The sequence below is a fragment of the Hakea prostrata genome, chromosome 10, assembly GCF_041222555.1.
Source record: "Hakea prostrata isolate BN-2017 chromosome 10, UWA_Hpros_2, whole genome shotgun sequence".
Lineage (NCBI taxonomy): Eukaryota > Viridiplantae > Streptophyta > Magnoliopsida > Proteales > Proteaceae > Hakea > Hakea prostrata.
The window spans coordinates 26073055-26092441 of NC_142609.1; the positions used below are offsets into that span (position 1 = coordinate 26073055).

Below are 19387 nucleotides of genomic sequence, written 5' to 3' on the forward strand. Positions count from 1 at the left end.
ATCACAGTGGGTATCTTATTTAGCCTTTGACCTAGAATTGCCCCTAAAGCATAGTCAGAAGCATCACACATTAACACAAAGGGTTCTAACCAATTTGGTGCTTGTATTATAGGAGTGGTGGAGAGCTTCTCTTTCAATAGTTCAAAACATAGTAAGCACTCAGAGGTAAAATGAAAGGGGACATCTTTAGCAAGTAATGAAGTTAACTGTCTGGCTATCTTGCTAAAGTCCTTTATAAAGTGGCGGTAAAAACCAACATGACCTAGAAATGATCTAACAACCTTAGCCTTATCAACCATAATTCCTTCTTTAGAAACAATATGACCTAAGACTATTCCACTCTTCACCATGAAGTGACATTTTTCCCAATTAAGAACTAAAATTTTGGCTCTACTATGTTCAAGAACTAAGCAGAGATGGTGAAGGCAATCAGAAAAGGTAGATCCATGAACAGAGAAATCATCCATAAATACTTCCAAATAATCTCCTCTACCATATCTGAGAATATGCTCATCATGCATCGTTAGAATGTGGCAGGAGCATTGCATAATCCAAAGGGCATGCGTCGATAGGCATATGTTCTATGTGGACATGAATGTGGTTTTGTCTTGGTCTTCTGGTGCTATAGGGATTTGATTATAGCCAGAATAACCATCAAGGAAACAATAATAAGTATGGCCGGCTAAACGTTCTAACATTTAATCAATGAAAGGCAAATGAAAATGATCTTTATGAGTGGCTACATTAAGCTTCCGATAATCAATACAAATACGCCAACCCGTTTGAATACGAGTTGGGATGAGCTCATTGGTAGTAGATGTAACTACTGTGACTTTGGACTTCTTAGGAACAACTTGGACTGGGTTACCCACTGGCTATCTAATATGGGATAAATAATCCCATTATCCATGCATTTCAACACTTCTTTGTGAATGGCTTCTTTCATCACAGGATTAACCCTTCTTTGGGGCTCCCTAGAGGGTTTGGATCCATCAATCAAATTTATATGATGTTGAACTATGGAGGGACTAATTCCTTTAATTTCGGCCATTTGCCACCCTATGGCCTCTTAATTGTCTTTAAGCAAACTAAGAAGCTCATCCTCTTGGTCTTTGGTAAGATCAGAGGAAATGATTACAGGAAGAGTTTCATTGGGGCCTAGAAAAGCATACCGAAGAGTCGAAGGCAAAGGTTTCAATTCGAGTTGGGGGGCCTCAACCACAGATGGGACAGGAAGATTTCTAGACAACTTATTAAGTGGTTCATTAAATTGTTGCAAGCTCATCATATCAAGAAAAAGATCACTTCCTATATCCTCTAATTCTTCCAAACAAGTGTAAAAATCATCCTCAAAACCATTTTCAATGGAGAAATCAATATCATCAGAAATGCTTTGCAACATACTAATATTCTCGTAAAAGTTTGGTTGTTTCCCCAACCTAAAGACATTGAACTCAACGGATGTATTCCCAAATGATATCCTCAAAAGACCATTTCGACAATTAATAAGGGCATTGCTTGTACCTAAAAATGGTCTCCCTAATATCACAGAAATTTGGTCCTTAAGATTTGTAACTAGATGTGTGTCTAAGACAATGAAATCAAGAGGAAAAACAAATTCTCCTACTCGAATTAACACATTTTCAATTATTCCATTGGGTATTTTAACATATCTATCAGCCAACTAGAGAGTAACCAAGGTTGGTTTGAGTTCCCCAAGACCCAATTGTTTATAAACAGTATATGGCGATAAATTAACACTAGCGCCCAAGTCTAGTAAAGCATGCTCTATTTTTTTTTTTATCACCAATAACACATGGAATTGTTGGACTTCCTGGATCTGTATACTTAATTGGGACTTGTTCTGAGAGGATTGAACTAACATTTTTCGTTAGAAAGGCCTTCTTTAGGACATTCGTGGTTCTCTTTTGAGTACACAAGTCTTTAAGAACCTTAGCATAATAAAGGATTTGAGAAATAGCATCTAAAAGTGGAATGTTGACACTCACATTTTTGAAAACTTCTAAAATTTTGTCAACATTTTCATTCATTTTATTACTTGCTAATCGGCTAGGAAAAGGGGCCTTAGGTACATAAGATCTCTCATTTGAAGTTTGTTCTTTTCTCAGGGTTTCAGATAATGATTCATCAAACTTAGGTTCATCTAAAGCAATTGGTTCATCCTCAACTTCTAAGGGTTCTTCAGAAAAACCCTTATTAGGAGATACTTGAACATTCTCCGCATCACGATGGTCACTAATTTTGCTCTGGTCAGTAATAGGAGATTTACCTGTTAAATACCCTTTTCCACTTTTCAAGAAGTGGTTTCAAATTGGTTGACTTGATTTGGTGGCTTTTGTTGAATATGAGTCCTAGGATTTAACTCAGGCTGGCTGGGCAATTTACCTTTTTCTCGATCAGACAAAGCACTTGCAAGAGTGGAAATTTGTTTTTCCATATTATGCATAGAAGTCATGAAGGTGCTGGAAAGTACTTCCATATTCTTCTCTAAGATAGAAAGACAATAAAACTCTGGATTATTACCTCTATTGAAACCAGGTGGTGATTGATTTTGTGCAATATGAGGCATATGAGGCACAATAGGTGGATTGGCAGGCCTAGCTAAATTGGCATTTTGAAAATTAGGGGCTTGAGGGAACTGGACTATTGATTATGAGAAAATTGGGCACTTTGTTTTTGAGGGGCACCAAATTGATTTTGTGTGGAATAATTGTTTAATCCATTTTGTTTTGCACTTGAGACCATGAAAAGTTAGGATGATTCTTTCACCCAGGATTGTTCTTGTTACTGTACGGGTTTGGAAACATCGCACTGGCATTTTCATGTTGGCCTTCAGAATAGTTAGGGCATTCCTCAATTACATGTGTAAGAGATTGGCACCATGCACACATAGCAATAGATTTGTCAATAAAATGTACTTGACTTGGTGGTGGTGCAGCTTTAATTACCAAAGTCTCTAACTTTTTCAAAAGATTATCTATTTGAGCTTCCTTATGAACTTGGCTATCAACAAAATATCCCCTACTAATCCTTTCAGATTCTTGGGTTGACTCCCATTCTCTAGTTCTATCTGCTAGGTCTAAAAGAAATTCCCAAGCTTCGGAATCATCAGTGAACGATGTAAATCCTGCGGGGCACATAGATTCCAAAAGTTGCTTTGTTTGATAATCGATACCCTCATAAATTATTTGGCATAAATACCATAATTCTATACCATGGCGAGGGCATTCTTGGAGAAGGCTTTGGAACCTCTCCATTACCTTAGCAAATGACTCATTAGATTTTGACGAAATTGAAGAATATAATTTCTTATTTTATTCGTCTTAGAGAAGGGAAGAATTTCTTCAAGAATAGGACAATAAATTGTTCCCATGTGGTAATGTTATCCCTAGGTAAGCTAATAAAGCCACTTTTTGGCTTGGTCCTTTAATGCAAATGTAATAAACCGTAGTCTTACGGCATCATCAGTGAGTTATTGTACCTTCATAAGGACACAAACCTCCTCAAATTCCCTAAGGAACAAATATGCATCTTGATTAGATAACCCATGAAGTTGGGGTAACATAGACAAATAATGAGATTTAAGTTCAAAATTATTACCCCTCACATTAGGTAAACATATACAGGAAGGTTGTGCAGATCGAGTTGGATAAAATCTATCTCTAAGACTCTTAGGTGGAGGAGGTAGAGGTAGGTCTTCCATGGTCAAGGTAGACACTCGGACAATTCTATTTGTGGAATCACAAGTCCAGACACACATGCACTAACCACCTAATGCAAGTAATGGCTCTTATGAAATAATAAGTTTTTTTATTTTATTTTTATATTATATATATACATATATTATAATAAAGTATCTAAAGAAGAAAACAAAATAACAAAAAAAAAAGGGAAAGTAGTGAATTTTCCACCACAAAGATTGAAACAATGATTCCAAAGCCGTAAGGTTGCCATATAGTTGAGCGATGTATAGGTTTGACAGCAAGGGAATTCGTATAGTCTTTGGAGCCACCTACAATTGAATCCTAGGGATTCTTCAGTAGAGTGGGGACTACTATACGTTTTTGTTTCTACTCAAGTTAAGAGTAATATCTTTGAATTTTTTTTAATTTTTTTTTTCACTTCGATTTACCTAAGAATGAGAAAAATAAAGTGGACTAATACCTCCCCGGCAACGGTGCCAAAAACTTGTTTGTGAAATTAAGTAATCGCAAGCGCACGGTATCGTGTAGCTAATGGGTTGATCTCAAGGAGATATGCCATTTTAGAATTAACTTCTTAATGATAATGCAAGAGTGCAATGATTCAAATTTGTTAATTACTTAATTAAACTAAATGAACGGTCCTAATCCATACATCTAATGCGACCGAATTGAGATGTAAAATAAAGCAAACATAACCAACGCATAATTAATAAAGGCAAAAAAAAAAAAAGAGAATAATAAATAAATAAAAATAAAAGGGAAGTGATCCAAATGTCAGCTCTAGATCTAGGGAAGGGGAGTATAATTATAATCACGGTACCTTGTATCGGTGATTTATCACCGACACGGGGCAATTTTTCGCCGTGTTGTCGGGCCCCCCCCCCCGTTTTTTTAATGATCGTCAAAATATTGTGATGTATCGCCAAAAGGTCGATATATCACGATAAATTCTCAAAATACCGAAAAATTTTAAAATTCAAAATTTTAAAAATTGCATTAATTACTCTCTCAGTCTCTCTTTCATTTAAAAATGTTAAAAACTTAAAATATCTATGCGATGGCCGATAACTTCGAGGAAGCCTACGGTCTCTTTCTCTTCCGATGGTCTCTTTCTCTTTCTCTGCAGAACAGGATGCCGACGGAAACCATGGCGGACCAAGGACGATGACTTGAAAAAGCCATTTAATGTCGTGGTCTCTCTCATCCCTGCGATCTCACTCTGATCTCTCTCTCTCTCTTTGGGTCTCTCCCACTGCAGATCTCTTTCTAGTCTCTACACTGTCATGACTCTCTCCTGCTCTCTTTCATCTCTCTCGGTCTCTCTCACAGTCCTACTGCAGATCTCTCTCTAGTCTCTAGACTATCTACACCACTAGGTCTCTCCCATTGCAAATCTCCCTCTACCATCTTCTCTCTCTTTCTGCAAAAATCTCAACCGAACCCCTGTTAACCCTTTTAAAGCTTAGTTATTTCAATTCTCAAATCAAAACCCATATTTTAAGTTTAAGTGTTTAACCCTCAAAAAATCGTCCGACATGTCGATGGAAGACGCCATGTCGGTGGTGTCGCCGACCACTGACACGGCTACACCAACTGACATGTCGGACCTTGATTATAATGACTTTGACCATGGACCCTTCGCTGTAGCTTACAGTCCACCGATCGGGGGAACGGATATTAGAGAAAAAGAAATTGCAAAAAATGAATAAATAAATGCTGAAAGTAAATTGCAGAAAATAAATAACAGAGTAATAAAAAGAAAGGGAAACTTTAACGAAAGAGAGGCACGACTGTAGGCATCTCTGATCAAGGACCCAGGGGAAGGGAGAATAATAAATAAATGCTGAAAGTAAATTGCACAAAGTAAATAACAGAATAATAAAAGGAAAGAGAAACCTTAACCAAAGAGAGGCACGACTGTAGGCATCTCTGATCAAGGACCAAAGGGAAGGGAGAACAATAAATAAATGCTGAAAGTAAATCCTAAATTAAGAATATTGAGGGGTAGATAGAAGTGGGAATGGAGGGGGGGGGGAGAGAAGATTATTGAAGAATGTTACTTACTTGCATCTTTAAACTTCAAACAATAAAAAGAATTTAAACAAACGATTCGAATCTCAACCAACCCTAACAACCAGATCTAGATCTGCAATTGCTAGACCCAGAGAAAAACGAATCTTGAAACTTGAAACTTGATCTTGATCTTGAACTTGAAATTGCATTACACTACATAGAAAGATTAAACCTAAACATTCAATCTAGAAATTAAAATCTCACAAAAGCAAGCAAAGAAAACTAGAGAAAGCCTAAATAAACTAAAGAGAAAAGAAAGAGTGCTTCTACTAAGCTCTAAAACACGTTCTCCCTTGATGGAGTATGCTCTCCTTTTATAGAGTTTACATGGGATATGAATTTTGATAGAATTTGAATCAAACTCAAGGTTTCTATCTGACTCAACCAATTAGGGTTTTGACGTACTAATCGGACTAACTTAGAGAGATCAAATGCATAATTCCACCGTTGGATTTGAGGATCAAGAAGTCGAAGTTCTCCTCCAAAAATCAGCTCGATCGGACACCGGACTACCGTTCGATGAAGGGCTTAATCGAAATTGAACAGAGACATTCAAAAACGGGATTTTTCCTTCTTCCTTATCTGAATATAATTCTTTTTCCTCTTTTTCTTTCTTTAATCAAATCACAAATAGGAAATAAGATACTGAGGTATGCAAGTACTCTTTTCTCCATTTGGACTCTCTCAATAATATCTCTGTAGATTTGATTGATAATTTATAATCTCAGCCGTAGATCAAATTTGCCTTCTTTATCTCTTAAATATTTCGGAGTTGGCCCATAATCACATCTCTAGCCCATCATGCTCCAAATCAAGCCCATTTTTGCATTTGAGAATTTGAATGGACCTCTTGACGTGTAAAATTGCATGATTCATACCCAAAGCTCCAAATATTTGCTTAAATATTGAAAAGTCCTAAAATCTACAAGAACAACATAAAAACCCAAGGTAGCTCCACTCTAAGTGTGTAAAATGCATGTTTTATACCCTAAGATTTCACACATAAATGTGCTCATCAAATATCATTCATAAGTTTGACAATGCTACAGCCCAAATAAAAATTAAGCAAGAACAAAAGGATGGAGTCTTCATCCATCATTGTTTGCTAAATGAAGTGCATCAATGCAAAAGGATGAGCTGAGGAACTCAATACATACAGCTAATAAGGACTTTGAGCTACAAAATCATTACTAATTATGGAGGTAAGCCTTATTTTCTTCTTAAGATATGAGAAAGAAAGACTGCCGACTCCCATTGTGATCTTGTCACCATCAATGTACATCTCTAGAAACCCACAACTTCAGTGGTGTTCTGGCTTTGCATCCTGTCGTCTTCTTCATCCTTCTCTTTTCCACATATGCAATGGTCTCGGCAGCATAACTGTTTTTGGTGTTGGTCATAGAATTGACATGCTCATAGGGTTCTGTTATACATGTTATGGTTCAAATCATGAGCCCCGAACAAACCACATGGTTGAGAATGCTTGGTTCAAATCCAGTTCACAGGGTTCATCAGGCACTTCTCGGAAAATCACTTCTCAAAAGAATACATGCCTAGAAGTCCATATTTTTTTAGCTAAAATATCATATGCAACTAATGTTGGTGTGACCTCGCTAACTATCCAAGTGATAGTCGATAAACATTTTTGCCATCTTGACTTTGTGTTTTATGTACTCTTTGTGCAAAATTTAAAAAATGTAATTTTAATCTTTTTCTTTTTTAATATTCTTTCAACATAATATGACTTTTTCGAACAGTTTTCTTATTAAAAAACTTCTGGGTGTCAAATAATTTGTAGACTTAATTGCTTGTCCTATAGTGTGTCACATAGTTTCTGCACTTCACAATGTTATTTAATTTGTACATATGTTGAGAAATACATATGGCAATGACAGTTTTTACAATGACATAATAACATTTGCAAAAACATATTTTGAAAACCCTAATATATTGTTATCACCTTCAGAAATAAAATGAAGGGAAATTTAGTTTTTTGGTAGAGAAATTCACTAAGAGGAAAGTGTATTTAATAATAGCATCTGTAATGCAAAGATCACGAAGGGAAAGAATGCAATGTGACGCTTCAATCTCATACACTAGAGAGAAGACCTGGCAAATTAGTGCATCTAACTAAAGTTGAATTCATAGGTCTTGCAGTACAAGAGCAGGAGTTAGAGGCGAAGAAATAAATTAAGGTGAACCCCGTGTCTTTGGTTTTTAAGTAGTACACTCAATTATTATCTAGTCATTAAATGAGGATGCATGGATTACAGAAAGATACAAATGAAAAACTCAATACATATAGCTGATAAATTATGAGAATGACAAAATTAACTGAGTTACTACTGAAGGAGGCCAGGCTGGTAGAATATATATGGTTTGAATTTGCCAATGGAACCATCTAATTATTGGAGAGATAAGCCTTCTTTTCTTCTTCGTTCATGAAAGAAGTGAGGGGAAAGGACTTTCCAACTCCCATGGATGACTTGAAGGAGATCTTGTTGCCATCAATGGACATCTCTACGATAGAAACCCACATCAGTTGTGTCTTGGCCTTGCATCCAGTCATCTTCTTCATCCTCCCATTCTCAACGTACGCAGTGGTCTTAGCAGCATAGCTGTTCTTAGTGTTGGTGGCTGCACTGTAGTGCTCATAGGGGCTTTGCATTTCCACCAAACAAAGCCCGTGGATCTGACCCTCCCGCATTCTACTAGTTCTCTTGTGGGAAGGACACCACTGGGGAATCCAAGTTCTTTCAACAACTTTGCTGAAAATTGATCACAAGCCACCTTTCCACAGATGATTTCAGCCCCAGCTCTCTCTTCAGTTGCCATGACAGATATAGGTAACAGATAGAAAGAAAGTAAATTAATGGGTGAGAAACTCTCTGCAATTGCTTATAAGACCGCTGGTTGTAGGTGTAAAGGCTGATTAGGAGATGGATATTTCTACACAAAACCTGCAGAGGGTGATGAGATGACGATGACCTTATCGTTCAACACCCATGGTCCAATTTGCCAACCTTCTACTAAGGAAGACCTGGTCTTCATTCAATAAAGAAGGCACAGTGGGAATAAAATCTTAAGTTTAGGTTTGGCTACCAATTCTAAGACATTTGACTGTTGACTTTTCTTCAATATTAGTACGTCAAAATAAAATATAATTTTAATCTGCTAGTTGAATTGATAAAATAAAAGGATACACATATTGAATTAACTGAATAACTTTTTTTATCAGACATCTAATGTATAAACTGTAGGACAGGATTGATTTTTCGTTTATTTTTTTCCCATAAAAAAGGATTGAGAGGAACAACAAGATCGGTGTTCAGCGATCCCATCCAATCTCAAGATGGTTTGACTGTGACTGAATTACCTGCGCTCATTGGAGCTCCTCCAGTTCTCTCATTCCTGCAAACTGCAAAGAGACCCTTTTTATCCCAAAGAAATGGTAGAGAAGGGTAACAACTAACAGGGGACAATTCGAAGATGTGATATTCATTCATGGATTCACTTCATCTTCAAAAGTCCTGGGTCACATTAACACACCACAAGCTTTTTGGAGGGAGCTAGAGGAGATCTAAAAGAAATACAGTGGTTGGTTAATTGCACCACATGCCACTTCTCTTATTATTTTCTATTGAGAAAAAATAATTGTGCAGATCTTCTCCACCCGGTTGCCCATCCCTCCACCCTCTCACATGGGCCTCCTTGTGCATCCAGATCCTTGCCACCCAACCTGCCCTTACCCCCATTCTCCCCCTCTCACATAAGGCTTGATTCAAGGCCTGTTTGTGTCAGCTAGGGCCTGCCTCTCTTAGGCCTTTGTGAGTGGGGGAGGATGGGCGCATGGGTAGGTTGGGTGGCAAGGATCTCCTCCTCTGCTTGTGTACGGTAGACATGTTTGTGTCATACCCATTGTGAGGGTGGCAGGATGGGTGGACAACCCATTTGGTTGGAGAAGATCTAGGCTCAAGAAAGAAAGGGTGAAGGGGACAATAAAAATTCAAGGTAAGTTTTCTTAAGAAGATCCCCTTTTCTCTCTGCTCCCATCTCTCTCTATAAACATAGCAAGACTTTCCTTATTTTCCAGCTCTGTGGATCAGCGGGTGAAAATCTATTTTTTCCACTGTCATTCTTTTGGATTTTTTCTTTTTTCTTTATTTACCTTTGATGCAGGCTTGGATTCTTGTCGGGAAACAAGAGAAAAGCTTTACTTTTTTGGTTGTTGCAAGATGGATCATTGTCCGACTCCATGAGTGGTGTTTCTAACACTGTCTGCTTCAAAAAACGTGTTTTTGCCACTATGGTGTTGCTATTTCTCTCATTGCCAAGTAGAGTTAGGATCACTTCTCATCACCAGATGACAAGAGATGTTATAAAGGATGGTGATTTCAATATACCGCCACCAATCTTAAATGCTTTAATTGCTTCCCAGAAGTTTGGTGTTTTTAGTGAAAAATGCCCATAATTTTGGTTGTTTGGATCTAAGACATGAAGTTACGCTGCCGACAATACCAGTGGAAGTTATGGTCATTATTGGAAGTTAGCGTTGCACAATTGGAGGTTACAGGTAGTCAATTAGTTGCACAACCACCAGAAGTTTTAAAAGTGCATCCCATTAGTTCAGTTGTGCCATGCAACGATAACATATCGTTGTACGTTTTTTCCACACGTACTTTTCCATTTATTCCAAGGGAGAAAAATTGCTTCTTGACTTTGGCTTGGATGGTCTTATTACTGCCATGCCTGATGGTTTGGTCTATTTTATCTTCTTGGTTTCGTTGATTTGCCATATCTTTCTCATGGTTTATTGATATATATTTCATATTTTTATTCACCCCCTCCCCCAAAAAAAAAAAGGAAAAAAGAAAAAGAAAGGATATATATATATGAGGGGTTATTAGTTGACAAATGACTAACACCTCATGATATGACGTCAAGACTCAAGAGTTTGTATTCCCTTGGACCAGGGGTGAAGCCTTGACTTATATTTAAATTATATATAAAAGCTATTCTCTTAAAGATGTAGTCAAGGTACTTATATATATATATATATATATATATATATATATATATATATATATATATATATATATATATATATATATATATATATATATATATATATATATACTAGTAAGGTTACACGTGCAAATGCACGTGGTGATATCTATTTGAATATTAATTTTGTATAATGAATTATGCAAAATTTACTTTAAACATATTTTCGAAGTTGAATTTGGACGAGCTTAATGTTTTTAAGGATCAATTTATATTACCATTAAGTGTACTTTGATTATTAGTAATTGTTTTTATATTAGTCATCAGATTTTTTCTTCTAAGCAGAATTTCAACACCTTGCGGTGTTGTAATTCTGGTGTGCATAACTGGATTCCTCCACAATGCTAGATCTCGAGGTTTTTCTGAAGAAAAAACGATTCAGAGAATTGATAGCTGGTAGATGACCATAAACTGTTATTTATTTATTATCTTTTCTCGAAAAGATTGATAGCCCCCATAATTTTTTTCGAATTTCGAATAAGATATTTTTTCAATATATTAATAAAGAATAATTTGTTGATGTTTTATCATTATTACATTTATTAAGCGGTATTCAAACGATGCTTGATTGATTTTGATTAGTTTCTTCTTCTTCAATTAATATTTCTTAGTTTTTAGGAGAAACTCTTCCTATTCCTTAAGCTAGTTGTTGCTAATTATTATTATTTTTTTAAATGAGCGGTATTCTAATGTTTAGATGCTTGATTTTGATTAATTTCTTCTTCTTTAATTAATATTTCCTAGTTTTTAGGAGAAACTCTTCCTATTCCTTAGGCTTGTAGTTGTTAATGATTCACGTAAAACTGTAATTAATATAATATTATTGGATGTATAAAATATGAATTTACAATTTTAGACGTAATTAATTATATCAATGTAGTTAGGGAAGAAGGCTATTTTGGGAAGTAAAAATGTAGCCATGAGTTTTGAGGGGCCTAAGAGAGATGATAGAAGCACGAATGTAAGCTTTCATCCTCAAATCCTTCCTCTACTAAATTAAAGAATAAAATAAAAAGAACAGAAACAGGCCAAAAAACTACATCTCAATTACTCAGGGTTCCCGAAAACTGTAAAGAAACTAAGTAGGAAAGTGATATGGAGAAATTATGATCAGACCGGGTTCATACCTGGTTCGACCCTTGACCCCGGTCGAGACAGAGGTAACCGACTCGCTCCCGAGTGAACCGGATCCAGAAGATGGCTTGCTGAGGAAGAAAACTTATTCAGCTACAAGCACGCCCTAATCCTACTTATGAATTAGGTTAATTACCCTAATGATAGCAGACTCGAATTGACGGCTGCGGCTAATCATTATCGAAGGGATAATCACCGCATAACCAAAAGGTTATCTCAGGAGTCCTCTACTAGTCCAAACTAGTAGAAGTCTATTGCTCAACGGATCTAACTGTTAAGATCCAACGACTAGAAGGCTCAAGTGCATCCAACGAAGGAGATTCGAAGGTACACTCTATATAAACCTCACTGCCATACGAGGTGAGACAGACAATCTGAGACTCAGACTCAGATTCAGATACATACTGATAGACGTAAACTATCAGCGGCTTACGATCTAGATCACCTTTCCTAGTTCTTTATTCCTTAGCTCTGTGCTTCTAGCAGAGCCGTTTGTGATTAAGTTTATCAACTGACTTAGCCTTCGGAGGTGGACTCCCGACCCCCACGGTCGGGCCACATCTGACGCTTTCGTTCTGCAGGTCATCACGAGGAGATCTAAGGGCTGAGCAGATTTTGGACGCATCATTTGGCGCCGTTTGTGGGAAACGACTTGAAAAGCCATGGTGACTAGATCAGCAGCAGCCGCTGCACAGCGCGATTCCGGTGTTCAGATCCCTGGAGCGAATAATCCAGATATTCCCCAGGGAAGCCAAAATCCTATCGAGGTAGATGGTGGTCAGGGAGGACGTAATCCTCCTAATACATTCCAAGATCAATTGAATCAGGTAAAGATTCAATTTTTTGGAGGTGAGCCAAGCACTCCGCATGCTCACCAGACGAGTGGTCAAAGATTGGCTGAAGACCGGAATATCGGTCAGAATTTTCGTGAAGGAGACCGAGGACCTAGGAGGATTGACGATCAACCTAGGAGAGACGATCGGTTCTACAGACCGCAAGAGAGTACAATTGATTCAAATACAAGGTTGGATACAGGGGTAAGAACTCACTCACCAACTGTCAGAAGAATCGTTCGTGATGATCGAGCAGTTCGCGACGAGCGGAATGTTCGGGAAGGACGGGCTATTCGTGATGATCGAATAGCACGTGATGATCATGTTAATCGAGGTCGTGATCATATCGCTGAAAAATCACCCGACTCAGATTGGTCAGGAATTGGCCAACATCAATGAGAAATTAGGGCAGTTGGCTAAGGGAAGGATAACTGAGGATATTTACTCAATCATTCGGAAGACACCCTTTGCCGAGCCAATTGCGGGATATCAGTTTCCCCATAACTTTTGTTTGCCTACCTTTTCTACATTCGATGGCTCCGGAGATCCAACAGCTCACATTGGCTATTACCAACAGACCATGGCAGTTTCAGGTAATTCTGATGAAATTTTATGCAGGGTTTTTGGTTCATCTTTAACTGGAGCAGCACAAAAGTGGTTTTCAAACCTCCCCTCTGGAAGGATCGTAAACTTTGATGAATTGGCGCGCAAATTTATAGGGCGATTCCAGAGTGGAATACAGGTCAAAAAGACAGAGGAAACTTTGTTTACTGTCAGACAAGGAAAAAATGAATCAATCAGAGAGTTTCTGAAAAGATTCAACAAAGTAACGATGGAGATAGAAAATTTGGATGAGCAAGTAGCCAAAACTGCTCTATTCACGGGACTCACTAATCGGAAACTCCTGGAGTTATTACTACAGGATATGCCTGCGACTTATGCTGAGTTGGTACAGAGATGCCAAAAGCAGGCTGAAGTCATGGAGATTCTAGATGCGCGCCAAGGAGATAATAAAGTCTCCAATAAGGAACAGAAGGCTCCTGAGCAGAAGCAGAAGCCAAAGAAAAATGTCCGTGATCGGGTTGGAAAATCTCAGGCTTGGCGCCAAAGGTCTCCCGGTAAAAGTGAGTACACTCCATTGAATGTTCCTCAGGCTGATATTTTAAATATCATCAAAAGAAAAAATATCTTGAAGTGGCCGCCTAAAATTCTTTTGAAACCCGGAGAGCAGCAGGATCGAGAAAAGTATTGCCGATTCCACAAGGACTATGGTCATTATACAAATGACTGTCGTCATCTGAAAGCAGATATTGAGAGATTAATATCTCAGGGACACTTGTCCAATTTTGTTAGCAGAAGGAGGGAGGAGCCACGTGAGCCACGCGCGGTTGCTCCTAAAAGGGATCTTTCGATTAGTTCAGAACAATCAAGGGAGGCTCCGAAGTCTAAGAAGGGCAAGGAGGTGATTGAAGCTACTCGGTCACCGATCCTTACCATCTTCGGGGGACCAGAGCCCGAATCACTACGAAGTTTGAAAACAAAATCCAAATTTGTCGGAACCGGAGAGACGCAGAAGCGAAAAAAACTGAATGGTGAAGATTCTATCACCTTTGGCGAGGAGGACGAAAGAGGCGTTTGTTTACCTCATGATGACGCCATAGTCATCAAGGTAGAGATTGCACATCAGGAAGTGCATAGAGTTTTGGTTGATACAGGGTCTGCAGTTGACCTAATTTCTTATGAAGTGTATCAAAAATTGAAGGTGGATCAGGACTTGATGGAACCTTCATCCACACATCTATATGGTTTTGCAGGGTCATCTGCGATGGCGGAAGGATCTGTCCAGTTGGACTTATCTATTGGAAGTTTTCCTAAGGAAACATCCGTCCGAATCAATTTTTTGGTGGTTCGGGAACTTCCAGCTTACAATGTTATCCTCGGGCGACCATCTTTATCCAAGATAGGTGCTATTGTTTTGACAAAACACCTGATGATAAAATTCCCGACTGATATGGGAATTGGTCAAGTCTCCTCTGACCAGAGGATCTCTCGGCAATGTTACGTTGCCTATTTAAAAGACAAGGAGGGCCCGAGGAAGGTAACTGCCCTACCTATAGAAGTTCGAGACGATCGGGAAGAAGCAGAGATGCAAAGACCCGAACCAGTGGAGAAGCTGGAACAAACCCGGCTGTGTACCGAGGATGAGAAAAAAGATTATTTATATCGGGTCTGAACAGCTGGAGGAATTTAAAGATGAGTTGAAGTTATTTCTTCAACAGAATAAAGACGTATTTGCATGGTCTGCTGAAGACATGCCAGGAATCGATCGGGCTATCGCAGAGCATAAACTCTGGATAGATCCTAAGGTGAAACTAGTGATACAGAAAAGGAGAAATCTCTCCATTGAAAAGTATGAAGCCGTTCGTAATGAAGTTGAAAAACTCAAGAATTCTAGTTTCATAGAACCAATTGAATGCCCAACTTGGTTGGCCAACGTGGTAATGGTAAAAAAGGTGAATGGAAAGTGGAGGATGTGTACAGACTACACAGATCTTAACAAGGCTTGCCCTAAAGATTGCTATCCGTTGCCTCGGATTGACCTCTTGATAGATGCGACTGCAGGATATGAAACTCTAAGTTTCATGGATGCCTACTCAGGGTATAATCAGATCCTTATGAACAAGGAGGATGAGAAGTTTACAGCTTTCATGACTGATCGTGAAAGCTATTATTATAAGGTCATGCCTTTTGGCCTGAAAAATGCAGGAGCCACATATCAGAGGGCCGTCAACAAGATTTTCAAAGATTTGATAGGGAGAATGTTGAAGCTTATGTTGACGACATGCTTGTAAAGAGCTTTACAAAAGTAAATCATATTGCAGATTTGACTGAGGTATTCTCAGTCCTGCGAAAGTATCAAATGAAGCTGAACCCAAAAAAGTGCGCTTTTGGAGTTTCTTCAGGAAAATTTTTGGGCTTCATGGTGTCACAGAGAGGAATTGAGGCTAATCCTACCAAAATACAAGCTCTGGTTGATATGGAGGCTCCCAAAACTGTTCGTGATGTGCAGTGTTTAACAGGGAGAGTTGCTGCTTTGAATCGATTCATCTCCAAGTCTGGAGAAAAATGTTTGCCTTTCTTCAAGGCACTCAAAGATTTGAGGGGCAGCAAGGAAGCAAAATGGACCGAAGAGTGCCAGAAAGCTTTCGAGGAGTTAAAAGAAGCACTCGGACAACCACCGATCTTGTCCAGACCAGAAAAGGGGGAAATATTACAGCTATATCTAGTGACGTCCCTTTCAGCGGTCAGTGCAGTACTTGTTCGTGAAAAAGATAAAAAACACTGGCCAATTTACTATGTAAGCCACGTGTTGCTAGATGCGGAGACAAGATATTCGTAGATTGAGAAGCAGGCTCTGGCTCTCATGATGGCCACCAGGAAGCTAAGGCCATACTTTCAGGCTCATCCAATTGAGGTATTTACAACTTTTCCTCTTAGTAAAGTTCTTAATAAACCTGATTTATCTGAAAGGATGGTGTCCTGGTCGGTCGAACTCAGCGAGTTCCAAGTGAGCTTTAAGCCCAGAACCGCAATCAAGGCTCAGGCGTTAGCCGATTTTGTAGTAGAAACTACTGCACCGGTGGAATCCACCATCGAGGATCCCATTATACCAACCACTTGGGAGGTATATGTAGATGGTTCGAGTAATAAAGATTGAGCAGGAGCTGGAATTCTATTAAAAAGTCTACCAGGATTTATTATTCGATATGCTTTAAGATTTGCATTTGAAGCAAGTAATAACGAAGCAGAATATGAGGCTCTGATAACTGGACTTCGATTGTCAAAAGCATTGTCTATTGCAGACGTTACTATTTATAGTGACTCTAAACTTATAGTCAACCAAGTCCAGGGGGAGTATGGTATTAAAGAACCACGCTTGCAGAAATATCAAGAGATAGTGCAGGCATTTCAAAACCAATTTCGGAATTTGAAGATATCTCAAACTTCGAGGAATGAAAATTTAGTGGCAGATGAGCTATCCCGACTAGCCAATGCCAAAGAAAAGAATCTAGACCCTTCGGTTTATATTGAAGAGATAACTTTTCCAAATTATCATGAGAAAGAAATTTCTTATATTGAAGCAGAGCGTTGCTGGATGGATCCGATAATCGAGTATCGGAGAGATGACAAATTACCTGAGGATCCGAAAGAGGCAAGGTTGATCAAGATACGATCAGCGAGATTTGTCATTCAGAATGGGAGACTATACAAAAGATCTTATTCTGGACCCCTTATGAGATGTATAGGCCTCGAAGGAGCAAAATCAACTTTGGCTAAGGTTCATGAAGGAATTTGTGGAGCTCACATGGGTGGACGAGCCTTGGCCCACAAAATTCTAAGACTTGGGTTATATTGGCCTAAGATCCAAGAGGCTGCTATGGAATATGTCCGTCGGTGTGGTAACTATCAAATTCATGCTACAGTATCGAAGCGCCCGGCTGAAACCATGACTTCAATTCTAGATCCCATTCCCTTTGCGATGTGGGGAATTGATATCATGGGCAAATTCACCAAGGCGTCAGGCGGACGGGAATATCTGATAGTAGCAATTGATTACTTCACGAAATGGGTTGAAGCGAGTGCACTGGCACCAATTACTGAGAAAAAAGTGGAGAAATTCGTGCTTGAGTCAGTCATATATCGCTTTGGGATTCCAAAGATTATCGTCACTGACCATGGTACTCAGTTCGACTGTCCGCAATTTGAGCAATTTTGCGGAACTTATATGATCGAGCATCGTATGTCCTCAGTGGCATACCCCCAGAGCAATGGACAGGTAGAGGTTACTAACCGAACGCTACTGGAAGGAATAAAGAGAAGACTCGAAGCTGACAAGGCTTCTTGGGTCGAAGAACTTCATAATGTACTGTGGGCCTATAGAACTACAGTTCGAACACCCACAGGAGAAACTCCATTCAGGTTGGCATATGGATCCGAAGCATTGGCACCAGTGGAGATAATGGCGGGAACATTACGGGATCGAGAGTTCGAGGAAAAAGCAAATGAGCAAGGACTGCTTGATAGTCTTGATCTGTTGGATGAAGTTCGGGCAAAGGCAATAGCATGAACTCAACATTATCAAAGAAGGATAGCGTCTCATTATAATACTCGAGTGAAGAATCGTCAGTACTTAGCCGGAGATTTGGTGTTGAGAAACACCTTAGCTTCCGACCAGCGTCACCAAAGAAAATTGGACCCTTCCCCGGGAAGGACCTTATATGGTTGTAAAACCAGTTGGTTCAGGAGCTTACAGGCTGAAGAACATCAACACCCAGAAAGAGTTGGATCGTTCGTGGAATGCCAGGCATCTCAAAAAGTTTTATCCTTGATGATGATTTCAATTTTGTTCGCGATGTAAACATTTTTAACTCAATCAATGCAATTTTTGGCTTTCAACAAATTATCTTTTGATTGGAGGGCATCATACACCACACTCAAGAACAAGATCCAACTATAAGGCATCGGTTTAAAACCTGAGTGAGTTCCTTCTCAGACTTATTGTATTTCTCCGGAAATCCTTAAGTAAAGGCATCGGTTTAAAACCCGAGTGAGTTCCTTCTCAGACTTATTGTATTTCTCCGGAAATCCTTAAGTAAAGGCATCGGTTTAAAACCCGAGTGAGTTCCTTCTCAGACTTATTGTATTTCTCCGGAAATCTGTAAGTAAAGGCATTGTTTCAAACAACTAAGTCCTAATGCAACAGCGATTCAAGTGGCTAGCAAAGTTCAAGATGAAGTTAATTTCTTATTTCTTCAAAAGATCAAAAGAGGCCAGTATCAAAACATAAGATTACAAGAGCTGGATACAATCTTCGGTCAAAAAGAAAGTCATCATCAGTGATTATTAAGAAGTCATACAAGATCGGCACAACTTTGCTAGAACAAACATATGAGTCAACCATTGGTGTGGATTCAAGGAAAAGAAGAGGAGAAATGAGGATTACAAAAAATATCTTGGTATGCATAAGATCCTCCGCAATTTCATACTCTTTGTTCAGCTTGTCCAGGAGAAGTATGGTCCTCGACCAAACTTGCATTCAAGACGAGCTCGTCATAATTGACTCCTTCCAGGGGAGAATAAACAGGAGAATCTTCCAGATAATGCATAATATCTAGATCGGAAGGTGGAGGACCAATCTTATCTTTGGTCCAGTCAGGAGGAGGAATACCCATGTCTGTAAATACTTCAGGATGGCAAACAGCACTGTAGGGAGTCGTATCAAAATGAGGATCCTTCCCTAATATTGATTCCCATACTTCGTTCTCACCATCCCGATACGCCTGCAAGTTATAAGCATTCAGCATATCAACAAAGGGCTTACTGTGTAAATACTTGAAGACGCAGGCTCTACGAACATCAGTTGGAAGGGATTCGGGCAAAGGAACGACAGCTTGCCTTTGGGGTAACGTTTCAGATCCTTTGGCTCCTGACTTTCCAACTCCTCGTTCCAGTTGCTGGATCTTCTCCCTGGCATCATCCAAGTCCGACTGAAGACGA

The 19387-nt window shown here is 39.0% G+C and overlaps 1 protein-coding gene across 1 annotated transcript; it reads right to left on the reverse strand.

The window, feature by feature from the left end:
• Positions 1-1069: 1069 nt before the first annotated feature.
• Positions 1070-8505, reverse strand: LOC149002368 (uncharacterized). The gene is made up of 3 exons (XM_089138703.1): positions 8304-8505; positions 1808-2290; positions 1070-1587 (listed from the first exon to the last, which is right to left on the reverse strand). Exons 1-3 carry the CDS (start codon positions 8503-8505, stop codon positions 1070-1072), a joined length of 1203 nt encoding a protein of 400 aa, XP_088994829.1.
• Between the last annotated feature and the right edge of the window lie 10882 nt (positions 8506-19387).